This window comes from Solanum pennellii, chromosome 8 (assembly GCF_001406875.1).
Source record: "Solanum pennellii chromosome 8, SPENNV200".
Classification (NCBI taxonomy): Eukaryota; Viridiplantae; Streptophyta; class Magnoliopsida; order Solanales; family Solanaceae; genus Solanum; species Solanum pennellii.
The window spans coordinates 55,623,791-55,637,273 of NC_028644.1; the positions used below are offsets into that span (position 1 = coordinate 55,623,791).

The 13,483-nt window shown below is 35.6% G+C and overlaps 1 protein-coding gene across 1 annotated transcript in view; it reads right to left on the reverse strand.

The window, feature by feature from the left end:
• The window catches only part of LOC107028802 (serine/threonine-protein kinase tricorner), a 21,483-nt gene extending 8,242 nt beyond the window's left edge, over positions 1-13,241 (reverse strand). Inside the window, exons 1-6 of the mRNA XM_015230003.2 lie at positions 13,070-13,241; positions 9,890-10,064; positions 8,260-8,343; positions 4,514-4,755; positions 4,098-4,341; positions 3,532-3,611 (exon numbers count right to left, since the gene is read on the reverse strand). Coding sequence (XP_015085489.1) covers positions 3,532-3,611; positions 4,098-4,341; positions 4,514-4,755; positions 8,260-8,343; positions 9,890-10,064; positions 13,070-13,200 — 956 coding nt within the window. The 5' untranslated portion in view covers positions 13,201-13,241. The remainder of the gene's footprint in view (positions 1-3,531; positions 3,612-4,097; positions 4,342-4,513; positions 4,756-8,259; positions 8,344-9,889; positions 10,065-13,069) is intronic.
• Between the last annotated feature and the right edge of the window lie 242 nt (positions 13,242-13,483).

Here is a 13,483-nt window from a genome sequence, read left to right on the forward strand (position 1 = left end):
GGGGGGGGGGGGGGGGGGAGGTTAAGCACTTAATTTACAGCTCTCCACTTGGTCATAAACGGAGGCAGTGGGAACCCCTCACAGATATATCCTACTTCTTTCTTCCTAACCTTTCCATGGACTAAAATCAAGAAACTCTTACTCCATTCACCTTCAAATTAACATGTTTTGTCCCCCAAGGGAGAAATTCTTTTCTAGACCCCTCTTCCAACTGCTCCAAAATCTTTCCTTTGTCCCCCATCCCACTACCTCATGCAGCATCCTCCCATGCTAACACTGATGTCCTCACTCCTCCCTACTTCTCCTTTGCCTTCCCAGCACAAGCAGGCAGCAGGCAGCCCAACTAAAAACACCAGATAACCTTAGTCTGCTTTCTCAACCTCCATTTGTATCAAACTTTGCTTTCTTTTCTGTTATTAGTGGTTATTTGACCATTCCATTCCTTGTCTGGTAGGGGGTTCTTTTTTGTTTTTTGTTTGCCACTAATAGGTATTGCTAGATTGAATTTACTTAAGATGAACATAGCGGTGCCACAAATTTTGACTGCCTCTACTTCATTTTATTATGGATAAGGAGTTTAAGAAAAGAAAGGTTTTAACTCAGGCAGAATATGACGCACCAAAAGTACCCTTAATATCTAATTGCCTTAAACATGACATTGTCAATTAGGATAAAATCAGAATGTTCAAACTAAAGAATTTCCAAATATAGAAATATGTCGAACTTTTCAGAGCAGACTGAAAAGAAAGTATATCTTCACCAAAAAGAATAGAATATCTTATTAAATAAAGGCCAAACCCATCGGTGGCCACCTAAAGTTGGCACTAATTTTCACTTAGACACCTTAACTAAGCTCCGTTCATTTTATGTCCCGCTGTGTTAATTCGACACTTTCTGCTGAGATGGCATAGCAAGTGTGATATACTCATTGGACGCGTGTGAGAGCCTCATTTTATCAAATTTTAACTTTTTTTTCTTCTTCTTCTTCCCCATTTTTTGGCTACCATTTTCAAAGCTTAAACTCTTTCCATGGTGAAATAAATTTGACAATGCCACAAACAAAAAGTGAATTCTAGCGCCCATAAATTTTAAGCTTATTGGGGGAAAAGCTTCATCTATCCTATCAATAGTGTGCTTAATACAGAAGGTTTGACCAGAACACTAGGAGGCAAGGTTGGGGAGCTTCCAACTACTTACCTAGGTATGCCTTTGGGAGCTAAAAGCAAGTCCAAAGGCATATGGAATGGGGTACCGGAGAAATGTGAAAAGAGACTCACTAGCTAGAAGAGTTTGTACTTGTCCTTGGGAGGAAGATTGACTTTAATTAACAGTGTGATGGATGCATTACCCCTCTTATATGATGTCAGTCTTCCCTATGCCTGCCAGTGTATCTAATAGCATTGATGCTCTTAGAAGAAATTTCTTATGGCAAGGCAGTGAAGATAAGAAGAAGTTTCATCTTGTTAAATGGAAAGAACTGATGGTGAGTAAAACACAGGAGGCCTAGGCATAAGAAATCTGAGGAAACAAAACCAGAGCCTAATGATGAAGTGGTTGTGGAAGGTTGCAAATGAAGATAACATGCTCTGGAAAGAGGTCATCATAGCAAAATATGGCATGGAAGATAAGTGGATGACTAAAATGATAAGTACTCCATATAAATGCACCGTATGGAGGGGAATCAGAAATCTATGGCCAGTGCTATATCACAGAACCAAGGTAGAAGTGGGAGATGGGTCAAAGACATCCTTCTGGGAGGATAAGTGGAATGGGTCCTGTCCCTATGAAACAGTTGCATCCTGAATTGTTCACTTTATGCCAACATCAACAGGCCACTGTGGCTACAATGTGGACTGGACAAGGATGGAATTTGTTCTTAAGGAGGAACCTTCAGGATAGGGAGATTGACAAAGTGGCAGATTCAGTAGGCTCTTTCAGCAACCTCACCGAAAAGAGGACTTATTAGTTTGGCAGAATGATACCAAAGGTCAATTCTCAGTAAATTCAGTGTATAAGGAACTCAACAAGAATGCTGGACAGGAGATGGAATGGCCATGGAAGATCATCTGGAAACCAAAAGTACCCTACAGAGTAAACTGCTTCATGTGGCTATCAACAAAAGAAGCAGTTTTGACTCATGAAAATCTAAAGAAAAGAGGCTATCAGTTGGCTTCGAGATGTACTTTATGTGGAGAACATGCTGAGACAATTAACCATCATTTTTTGCATTGTACATGGACAGAACAATTATGGAGAATGTTCATCTGTCTAAAGGGGATAAGATGGGTGAAACCAGGGAGCATTAAAGGAATCCTGAGCAGCTGGAATAGAGATGGCAATGCTTCTGACTAGGAGAAGAGATGGAAATTTTTCCCGGCATGTATTTGGTGGACAATCTGGAAAGAGAGAAACAGCAGGAGTTTTGAAAATTGGCAGAATAGTTTACAGAAGATCAAGATGGACTGCTTAGCTCTTTTCTATTTTTGGTGTGAACAAGATATATTAACTAGGACAGAAGATATCTTTGATGTGCTAGTTACAGGTAGCAGTTTAGACTAAGACTATTTTATTCTGTAAGTTGTAAAACTTTTGAAGGGGAACTAAACTTTTGTTGTAGTATACCTGTGGATATATAGACTAAAGTTAACAGTTTAAAAAAAAAAACAAATTTAAGCTTAAATACTTTCACTTATTTTGTTGTCCTTCTTCCTCCTCAAAATAATTTGAGAAAAAACAACACAAATTTCAAGAAGAAAAAAACACACTCAGAAATGGAAGGAAATCATATTTTCAACTATTAAATCCTACCTTCACAATAAACAATTTTAGTTCCAATCCATTTGTATGTCTTCTTACATCATAATCAAGGAAAAAGTTCAAATCAAATAGATAAGCTATATAATTTTTAGTAGAAAAAAATGGGACTCCATATGTATGTACTAAAGCAACAATTTTTGACTTGCATTAATTATTTGGTTAAAGACATGTCAATGAGTCATTGGTAGTTTTTTCCTACTCAAAATTCATCAATTAATAATTAATTTTATGCCACATGTCTTTATTTAATTCGTCATTTTGACATGTCATTAGTGAGTGTGTTACACACACCTAACAAATTTGGCAGATTGTCGAAAAAGTGTCAAAATGACATAGTTGTGCATGCCATGAAGTGTCTAAAATGAACAAAACCTAGTTAAAGTGTCTAAGTGAAAATTCATGCCAAGTTTAGGTGGCCACTGATGGGTTCTCCCTAAAATAAAACACAGAGAATACAGTTTTTTAATTATCATTATCAGTAAAAGGTGCCACCACATATGTTAGCAATCGAACTAATCAAAAGAGAAGTATCCAAGGTAAATATTGGGAGGGAAATCCATCAATTAGTTCAACAAATTTATTTACCAACTTGAAGAAGGTCTCACTATTGACATTTAGACATTTGTCACGTTGATTCATGCATGAGCAGAGAATCCAAGAACTCCTGGTGATCTATGCAAAAAAGCTAATTCTAATTTCGGAATGAACACTAACCAATCACATTCCATTCCATATCCTTTCTTCAATAGTACCTCAGGAGCAATATAGTCTGGTGTACCGACTGTTGAAAAGGCCTTTTAGATGAAGAAGACAAAAATTAGCTTTAAATACATAGAAAATTCAATACTTGCTAAATAACACAGATCTAAATTTAGTGTCTACAAAAGTGAATATTAAGATTTTATATCAGAGTTATTGACATATTGCAAAAAAGCATTCTTCATTGACTGAAATAAAAGCCAATACAATTTCTCATTCCTGCAATAATCTGGTATTACATAAGCGTAAGTGTTTGGAACAAGATAAATTCATTCAACTATAACACATGATTTTGTATCTTATATTAGCCTTCTGCTGCTTTGAGATATCCTTTTCATCTATTTAGGGGGTTCCTATAAAGATGTTTCTTATACTATGCTTCGGATTGTATTATTGGTTCACCTAGCAGGTAGTGGCTTGTTGGGTTCCATGTTGCAACACGTGAATTTTGTTTCCATGACATTCTGTAAATCCTTACACAATGCAAAGAAGAAACAACATATATCAGTAATATTGCATACCAATTTCCTTCTGTTTATCTGCCAATGATGAAGCTTTTCGCGGGGGGTTTTCCACTTATTTCCATCATTGGTATCTGGGAAGCTGCTATCTATATCCATAGGATCCTTTATATTCTCATCATCCATAGCTTCATTTTCTTTTAATGTGGATAACGTTCTACAATCAAGAGGCTTACAGAGACCAAAATCAGAGAGCTTCATGTGACCATTTTTGTCCAAAAGAAGGTTGTCAGGTTTGATATCTCTGTAAAAAAAGAAAATCAAAATATAAACACCAAAATAGTCACAACATGGAAAGAACTATACCTCAAGAAAGCGATTACATATTCACATTCAAATTATGCACATAAATTACCTTAAGTCTTAATTATTTCATAACAGTAGCTTTCACAAATAAGAAGTTGACGCAAACATACCTGTGAATGTAATGATGCTTGTGAATAGACTCTATAGCTAGGACACTCTGACCAATATAAAATTTAGCTACACTTTCAGACAATGTATCTTCTCTCATCAGCAGAGTCATCATGTCACCGCCAGGAAGATACTCCATGACAAGGTAGAGATATTCAGCATCTTGGAATGAGTAGTATAATTTTACAATACAATGGCTGGCCACTTCTGCCAATAAATTTCTTTCAGCTCTCACATGCTCCACCTGCGAAAATCAATTTTTTCAATAGGGATTACAAAGTTGGCGGATATACCCCATGTAAACAGGATACAGACCCCACCCTCCCAACTTCCTATTAAATAGAGAATGCATGAGCAGCTTCACGAGTTTCAATCATTCATACAGCGGACACTGAAAAATTACTTCAATATGACGCTCAATCATTTCATTTCATGCGGGGAACAATCAACCTTGGTGTATTACTTGGATCATTTCTGTTTCTTGAAGGCAATAAAGTTTTCTTTATTTAAGAAATCAATGCTGAACCTACATGAGAAGGGGGCTCCAGAAGAAGATTAAGTTACAAAAGAAAAGCTGTCCAGTAAAATGAGGAGAAGGACCACAGGGACCCCTTTGAACGTACAAATAAAATATAGCCCTAGAAAACATGTCATAAAGTTTCCAGAGAGTACTTTCATACGATAAGATTAAAAAGGAAAAAATATTGAACAGGAGATCCGTAACTATTCTAGTGCTACACTTCATATCAGTTGTCTGGGATGCTAGCAAACACCTCAATTAATGCAACAACATATCCAGTAACAAAAGCACTAATCCTAGCTGTTGGCTGATAGATGGTATTTTCCATATCAATATTTGATCCTCTAAGATCTTAAAGATAATTGTTGTAATCTAGAATATCTTTTTCTCCTTTTTTTGGAAAAATATATGATTTTATAGAATTCCAGATTTCATGGGATCTAGGTCATTCTGTTCCACAATCTCTCATGAATATAAAGCCATGTATATGAGATAGAAAGATATGAATGAAACTATTCAACTATCTTATTCCATATGGTATCAGAGTTTTAGGCTTATTCTTTAATGGTTTTATTCATCTTGTCCAGAAAATGTGACTGCTGCAACTATTCCAGCCTCTGGAAATGTTTCTGCAACTGTAGCGAATAACTCTACAGTTTCATCGGGTGATTTGCAAATCATTCAAGCCTCTTATCGGTTGAATGGAAAAAATTACCTAAAATGGGCTCAACTGGTTCATACCTTTTTTAAAGGGTAAAGGGAAAATACGACACCTTCTTGGTACAGGACCATCTAAAGAAGACACCACGTTTGATGTATGGGATGAACATGATGCAATGGTGATGTCTTGGTTATGGAACTCTATGCTTCCAGAAATCAGCGATAGCGTTATGTTTCTGAGAACCCCTAAGGAAATTTGGGATGCAGTGAAGGAGACAAAACTCTAAAGTACATGATGCTGCCAGGACCTATGAAATAAAAACATATTCTGCAGAACCCGATTTAGATCTATAGCTATGGGAGTTTGTGAGTTGTTATGGTTAAAGATAATCCTTGATTATTTGAAGATAAGATGGGAAGGACCTATGAGACTATATTGTGACAATAAATCAGCAATAAGTATAGTTCATAATCATGTACAACATGATCGCACAAAGCATACTGAGGTAGATAGACATTTATTAAGGAGAAATTAGATAGGGGACACATTTGTACATCATTTGTATCTACAAAAGAACAGGTGGCCGATGTTTTAACAAAAGGACTACCAAATAATGTGTTTCAAGATCCAATACGCAAGCTAGGAATGGAAGATATCCATTCACCCGCTAGAGGGGGAGTGTTTACTGATAGAGGATATACTCCATATCAAGACTTGATCCTCTAAGATCTTAAAGATAATTGTTGTAATTTAGAATATCTTTTTCTCCTTTTTTTTATATAATATATAATTTTATAGAATCCCAGATTTCATGGGATCTAGGTCCTCTCATGTATATAAATCCATGTATATGACATAGAAAGATATGAATTAAACTATTCAACTATCTTATTCCACTAACCACCAAAATTGGCACAAATGCGGTGATAGCATCTAGCATCACAGGTTACATAGAGAAAGTGAATAAATATAAAACCTAAATAAACAAACCTTGTTTCTCATATAAAGAAGAGAGGGTATTAGAAAACAACTATTAATGACCGAAAAATCTTTATCTTTAAATGACAAAGAAACCAATGAGGGAAAAATTCTAATTCTGAAGTATTCCTATATTTTTTCCTAAATTCAAAATCTTGGTCCGAGTTGATGGGAAGATGTAACTATGAAATGTACTGACTACTATATAATGACAGACATTTTATCTGGCAAACCATCAGCGCAGAAATACTTGAAAGTATGGTTACCCAAGAGCCCAAGAGATCACACACGATGCAAAATAGAAACTAGTTGGCACATGCATTTTGGAGATGCTCAAACTGGTCTTTTTGCATGTCCAGAGATGAAACTTGAATCAGACAAGAGTACGAAAACCTGACGCTCCAGGATGTATTAGGAATCCTCTTTACTCGCTTTTACTGTTTTACAAGTATTGGATGTTAAAGGGTTCAAGAGAACACTGCATGGGAGTTCCAATAACTATGTATCAATCCCAAACTAGTTGAGGTTGGGCAGTAATCCATTATATAATCCACTCTGTTCTCATTCATATCCCTCCAATATTAGTAACCAATTTGTCTTTTTAGTTAAAAACACAGATTTTCCCAAAACTAGAAGTTCTGAGTCTCATACTTAACCCTTTCAAGACCTACTGCAAGTGTAATAACAATAACCTCTTAATCTGAACTAGTTAGTATTGCCTATATGATCCTTGTTCTCTTTCTTTAATCTATTCTTAGTTAAATCCACATACTAATATTCCTAGAGATTGTAGCTTAGATGGGAGTTTGTCCGAATAAGTATTAGTAGTAGTACTAAAGTCTGCTCATAAATTTGTTGTTAGCACATCTTAATTCTTTGCATAATATAAACTCCTCATAGAAGACAGAACTGGTGCTTTAAAGATGAAACAGGACAGTAACTGAATTAGCAGATTTCTGCAGGATACCCCCAGGTGCAAAAGCTTTTAATCTGTCTGAAAAGTGAATGAGATTCAGATGCAAAGGTTGAACTGTGTAAACCTTGGGCTGATTTTGGATATCAAATTCTCCACCCTATGGAAATTTTTTGAGTATGGTAACAGTATTTTAAATCAGCACAGAAGCAGTGCTGCAGACATATTTACAATTAAAAAGGCCACAATTGTATCCTGTATTATCTTACTAAGAGTCTAACACGTCAACTAAGGATTCTGAATCCTCTACAACATTTTCTTTACACCAAAAGTCAAACAAAAGAATACAGTTACATTCTTCAAAACATCTAAGCATTTCTATCTTTCCCAATTGTCAATCATATACATGTAGACATAGTTCTCCACCATAACTTCTGATTTTTACACAGTCAAAATCATAGTGCGAGCAACAGGATATAGGCTGAATTAGGCTAAACTTGGCAGTATATCACCATAACCAGTAGTATGTCAATGTGTACAGGCAGCCAATTTCCAAATCTGAGGTATCTTAGCATCATAATTACATATTCTACCAGAGAGTAGAAGCAACATTGATAAAAGTAGGCGTATAATGAAAACCAAATAGAAAAATAATGAAGGCAATTGCTCTTCTCACCTGTCCTCTGATGAGCATTTCAGATTTCTTTAACTTCTTCATGGCATAAATGTTACCAGATTTCTTCTCCCTGCATAATCTTACCTGCAGAGCACATTCACGTATTAGAATTGGGAGTGTTCAGCAAAATGATAAGTTCAATAGCAGCACAATCCATGTACACAGAAGGAGAAGATATTGGTGAATATAGTGATTTTGATTTTATTGAGAAGGTAACATATATTATATATTATCAAAACAGCACTAAGATTGCTCGAACCATATTTAAAAGTGAAAAAAGAAGAGAACTGCTCCGGAGACCTTAACAAAACACTATGGTGTCTATCATTGAAGCGATATCTTCTATGTGTCTCTGGTTAGACCAAAAACATAAAAGTCTAAAGCAATTCAACTTAATCCTCTGAACTGAACTGCTAACATCTTCAAAACATCTGGACTTTCTCTCTTTCCAGATTGTCCCCCAAACACAAGCATGAACCATCCTCCATCTATCTCTGTGTATCAATCCTACACCTGTTTCTTCCCAGCTGAGCAAGACCTCAGTAATCTTCCTTGGCGTTGTCCAAACAAAACCTCTGAGGTTAGTCATTTCGATTTTCTCCCCAAGGACATTTGAATACTGACTCCAACATCAACCATGAAAGCCAGCAATAAGCATTAATGCTAACATAGATATCGAATCAGATAGAGAATAAGATACTCATGGTCCCAAGGGTGCAAAGCCATAATAGTCCCCACTCGCCCGCAAATAGAATAGGTAGTTATTTATGGGACATGAGGTGCAACTTCATTCATTGAAAGCCTTGTTCTTGTGTAGTCATGGTCCCAAGCGATGCTAGCAATTATAGTCCCACTTCTCCCTAAAATAGAATGATAGTTTTTTCTGGGAGAGGAAATGTAACTTTATTCACTGAAAGTTTCATTGTTATGTAGTTTGTTTTGGTAGAACTTGTCATTTAAAAAAGAAGACTAATTTTTTTGGAAATTTCTGCAATCATTCTTCAGGTTAGACTTTAGACTGAATATGTCTGTGTGTTGTTGTTTGACATCTAACATGGTAGGCGTTCATAAAATGGACCTTGGGCCTAAATCCCAAAAGTTAACTCATGAGACGAGGGTTCTCCAACATAATAACATAAGGACACAAAAAGAGAAAATGCCCACCAGATCGCGAGCACTCAAATAGCATGTACTTTCTACTTCCCCATATATTTTATTGGACGAGATTTGACTGTATACGGAATTTAAAATAATTATTGACTTTTGTGTAATGTCAATTGAGATGGAAAAATAATATTGTACTGGCTGAAAAGTTTGTTTTATAGAGAAACCTTTCTAGATTGAATTAAAACATCAAATGAATTTGAAATTTCCTTAACCTGATGTACCTAAAGGAACAATTTGTGGAAATTGCAATTTTATGAATAGAAATGTCAACCTTCTGGAATTTACCAAAATATAAGGTGTCATATAGATGTTAGAAGTATATTACTTTTTTATATTATCAGTTTCTTTATATCCAAGCATTTGTATCAAATATAGTAGAAATGGAAACGGAAAATCATGAAAGGAAACCATTTACTTGCAACGTGAACAAACAAAACTCAGACCTTAAAGGAATAATACTGACCTCACCGTAGGCTCCTCTGCCAATAATTGTTAGAAGTTCAAAATCATCCACACATATTTTGTGCCTCTTCAGTCTCATAAACTCCGTCTCCTTTTGCTCTAGATCTTTGATCAGATGCATTTGCTCTTCTTTAGGCACATCAGAAGATGCTAACTTTCTTTCTAGAATCCAACGCCTATTTTTAGACAATGTTGTAACAAATATAAGACAAGGAAGATATTTAGAGAAGTGTACCTTAGTTATACTCTCAAGCTATTGTGGGTTTAAATAGTGATGTACACATTCTAAAATAGGAAGGATTATCAAGATTATAGATCCTACAGGAAATTAAGTGATAGTTATAGATCCTAAATGCATGCATATATATATATATATATATATATATACACGCGTGTGTGTGAGAGAGAGCAAGCGATCGTAAATTTACAATGTATTAACAATCATGCCTGTACACATAGCATGCTAAGCTTCTTCTTTTACTTTCTTTTTCCTTTTTTTTTTTTTTTTTGGGGGGGGGGGGGAGGAGGTGGGTTTAGTCTTAGTGAAATATAGTCAAAGAAATGTCAAGATTAACAAGTGAACTCTAGAAAAGATCAACTTTGATTTTTGCTTAAAAGTTTAAATTGCTATTTCTTTTTTTATTGATGAAGCAATGTGATGGAGAAAAATCCTTGCATACAAGATGTAACAAAAGCATCTTTGAATACAAGAATGTAACAAAAGCAATTAACATCGTAGGAAACATGCTTTTCTACAATAGCACCCAATCTTTTGTAACAGGCATCTCATACGTGTTCCTACTGTATACTACTATATAAGTACAATACCTCAAAACAAAATGTTGATCAGCTTTTATATCCTTAGGAAATTACATTAAAGTACACATTCCATTTAGATAAAATTGTAATTATTCTTAACAGGCCCTCAATTTATGATTTATACTGTAATAAATTTCTTGATCCTATTACACAACTTCCATACCCATGAGTTAAGAAAGCATAAAACTTCTCAGCCTGATATCCCTAATAGAGTCCCAATTTGGCATTTGCATTTGTCACTCTGACCTAGTAAAATCTGGACCTTTAAAACTGATCATCCATAAACAACCAGCTAAAAGTAGGGATTTCGATATATAACTTTCATTGTGTTCCAAAGACGTCAAAGTCAAATGCTCTTCCCGGATGACATACTGTGATCATCATAGAGTAAGCAGCTTAAGAGTTCATGTCAAGTGATACATTTAGACGTAATACATCAACAACAATCCTCCCCCCCCCAGGCCTTCGTCCTAGTTGGCTTGGCTGTATGACTCCTCAATATTCATTCCTCTTCAATTGGGCCTGTTTCATTCGACTACTCACAATGTAGCCAAATTGAAACAGTATACTCGTAATGTATCATTAGCTCTGAGTCAAGTCGCCACCGAAATGTTCCGATTATGTACCACAATTATATCTCCTTGTTCAAGTAGTGGATCCAATTTCAGTGTAACTAAATTAAGTCAAATTATTCCAAATAAGAATAGCAGTGTTGCCTAGCCATTTTGCTTTCCAAAAAACAATGTGTTCCACTACCTACTTTGAAAGAGGAGTTCAAGGAAGATTCAACCCAAAGTTTGCTAATGAACTTCCAAATATCAGTACGATGAGGGCATAATGTACCAATGATTTTGCTCTTCATATTTGTGTTTGACAGTTTGACTTCTTGTTCCCACATACCTAATTCCTCTAATTTGTATTTCCACAACCATTTCATCAACAAACACTTGATGTGAGCTGCTAGATCTTTTATACCCAAAGTGCCTTGTAGTTTTGGTTGAATAACTTTGGATCACTTTGTTATCATAACCCAGACCGTTCCCTTCCCACAAAAAAAGATCTTTCGAATCTAGCAAGCTGCTTTTATAGCTTGATTAGAATAAGGAAAAAGAGACATAAAATTAACAGGGATGCTGTCTAAAAAGCTACTTATGAGTGTTTATTTTCCACCAATAGAGGGATAATACTTTTGCCAGGAAGCCAACCTTTTCTGTAGCTTCTCTAATCAACCAATTCCAGATCTCAGAGGATTTAAATCTAGCAACCAGAGTAAACCCCAAATAAGTTGTGGTGAATGTACTTATACTGCAACATATAATTTTTGTGAACTCCTATAAATTAGGGGCTTCATTGACTGATAATAATGCTTTTGAGCATGTTAATATGTGCCCCTGACAGCTTCAAATATCAGCAATGTAAGTTTGAGATGGATGCTTTGGACCTTTCTGCACCACCAAAAAATAGTGTATTATCGGCATACAACCAGTGGGATACAGAGACTGAATCCCCAAATTGCTGAATCTACTGTGAATGCTTGGATTTCTTTAGCATTTTGCTACGATACTCCATTTCTGGAATAAAAAGAAAAAGGAAAAGGAGGTCTCCCTGCCTGAAACCTTTTTATGGGGAGAAAAGCCATCAGGGACCCTGATTAATCAAAACTGGGTACTTCACTATAGTAATAGTGATTTATCCACCTTTCACTGAATCCCATTTTCTTTAGAATTGGGAGAATTTAAGATCAATTATTGGTCAAAAGCCTTCTCTATGTCAAGCTTGAAAAAAGGCCAGATCTCATTGCTTTCCAACAATGTCAAAGAACAGTACTTGTCCTAGAGCATGATATGGTGACTATCATAGATTAAGCAGCTTAACAGAGAATTCATGATGGCAAGTGATACATTCAAACTTAGTACTACTACAACAGCTATATCTCCACCTCAAACTAGTGTGGCATTGGCTTTATGAAACTTCCATATCCATTCTGTTGCATTTGCGCCAGTTTTGCAATACTGATAATGTAACAAAATCAAAAAAAAGGATACTTGTGATTTAGTGCACCAACTCCCTGATGCCAAAATGCCCAAAATCTTTATCAAAAAGATATTCCCTTAGTTCAACCAGCTGATCCAACTGAGCATAACTAAATCAAGTCAAATTATTCCAAACATGAAAAAGAAAATCATGAATCCCAAAAACCTGCAACCCTTTTTGTCTACTTCCAGCTATTAACACATAAAAAGCTAGTGCTAACAACAGATCTTTGAAGAAGAAAAAACAAGCAGAAAACATAAACCATCAAACTAATTTGACCCCACATAAAATAAACAAGAAATGTTTTTTTTTTGTTTGAAGAAATTACCTTTCTTTGCGTTCCTGAATACTCTTCATCTGGGTCTTGTAGTGATTCTCAATAAATTGCTTAGCAGCAGCAACTTTCTCCATTGTCAAGCTTGAACCAAGCACTTCCTCTTCGCACTGTCCTTCCTCCATGTTTTCCCCTCTTTTGAGCAAAACCAAAACAACCCTCTTCTTCTTCTCTCTACTCTTTCTCTCTCTATATGTATGTATGAATGTATAGGTTGAAAAAATAGAGTGAAACCTGAAATGTACAGTTAAGTTGGGAGTACTGTTTGCCTCATCAGCACTGAGACTTCACCAGCATTCGCTGGCAATTCTTTGCGTCTTGTTTGGACGATTCATAATACTTTGTGTAATTTCGACACTAAAATATCACTAAATTAATATAGATTAAATTATAAAATATTATTATTTT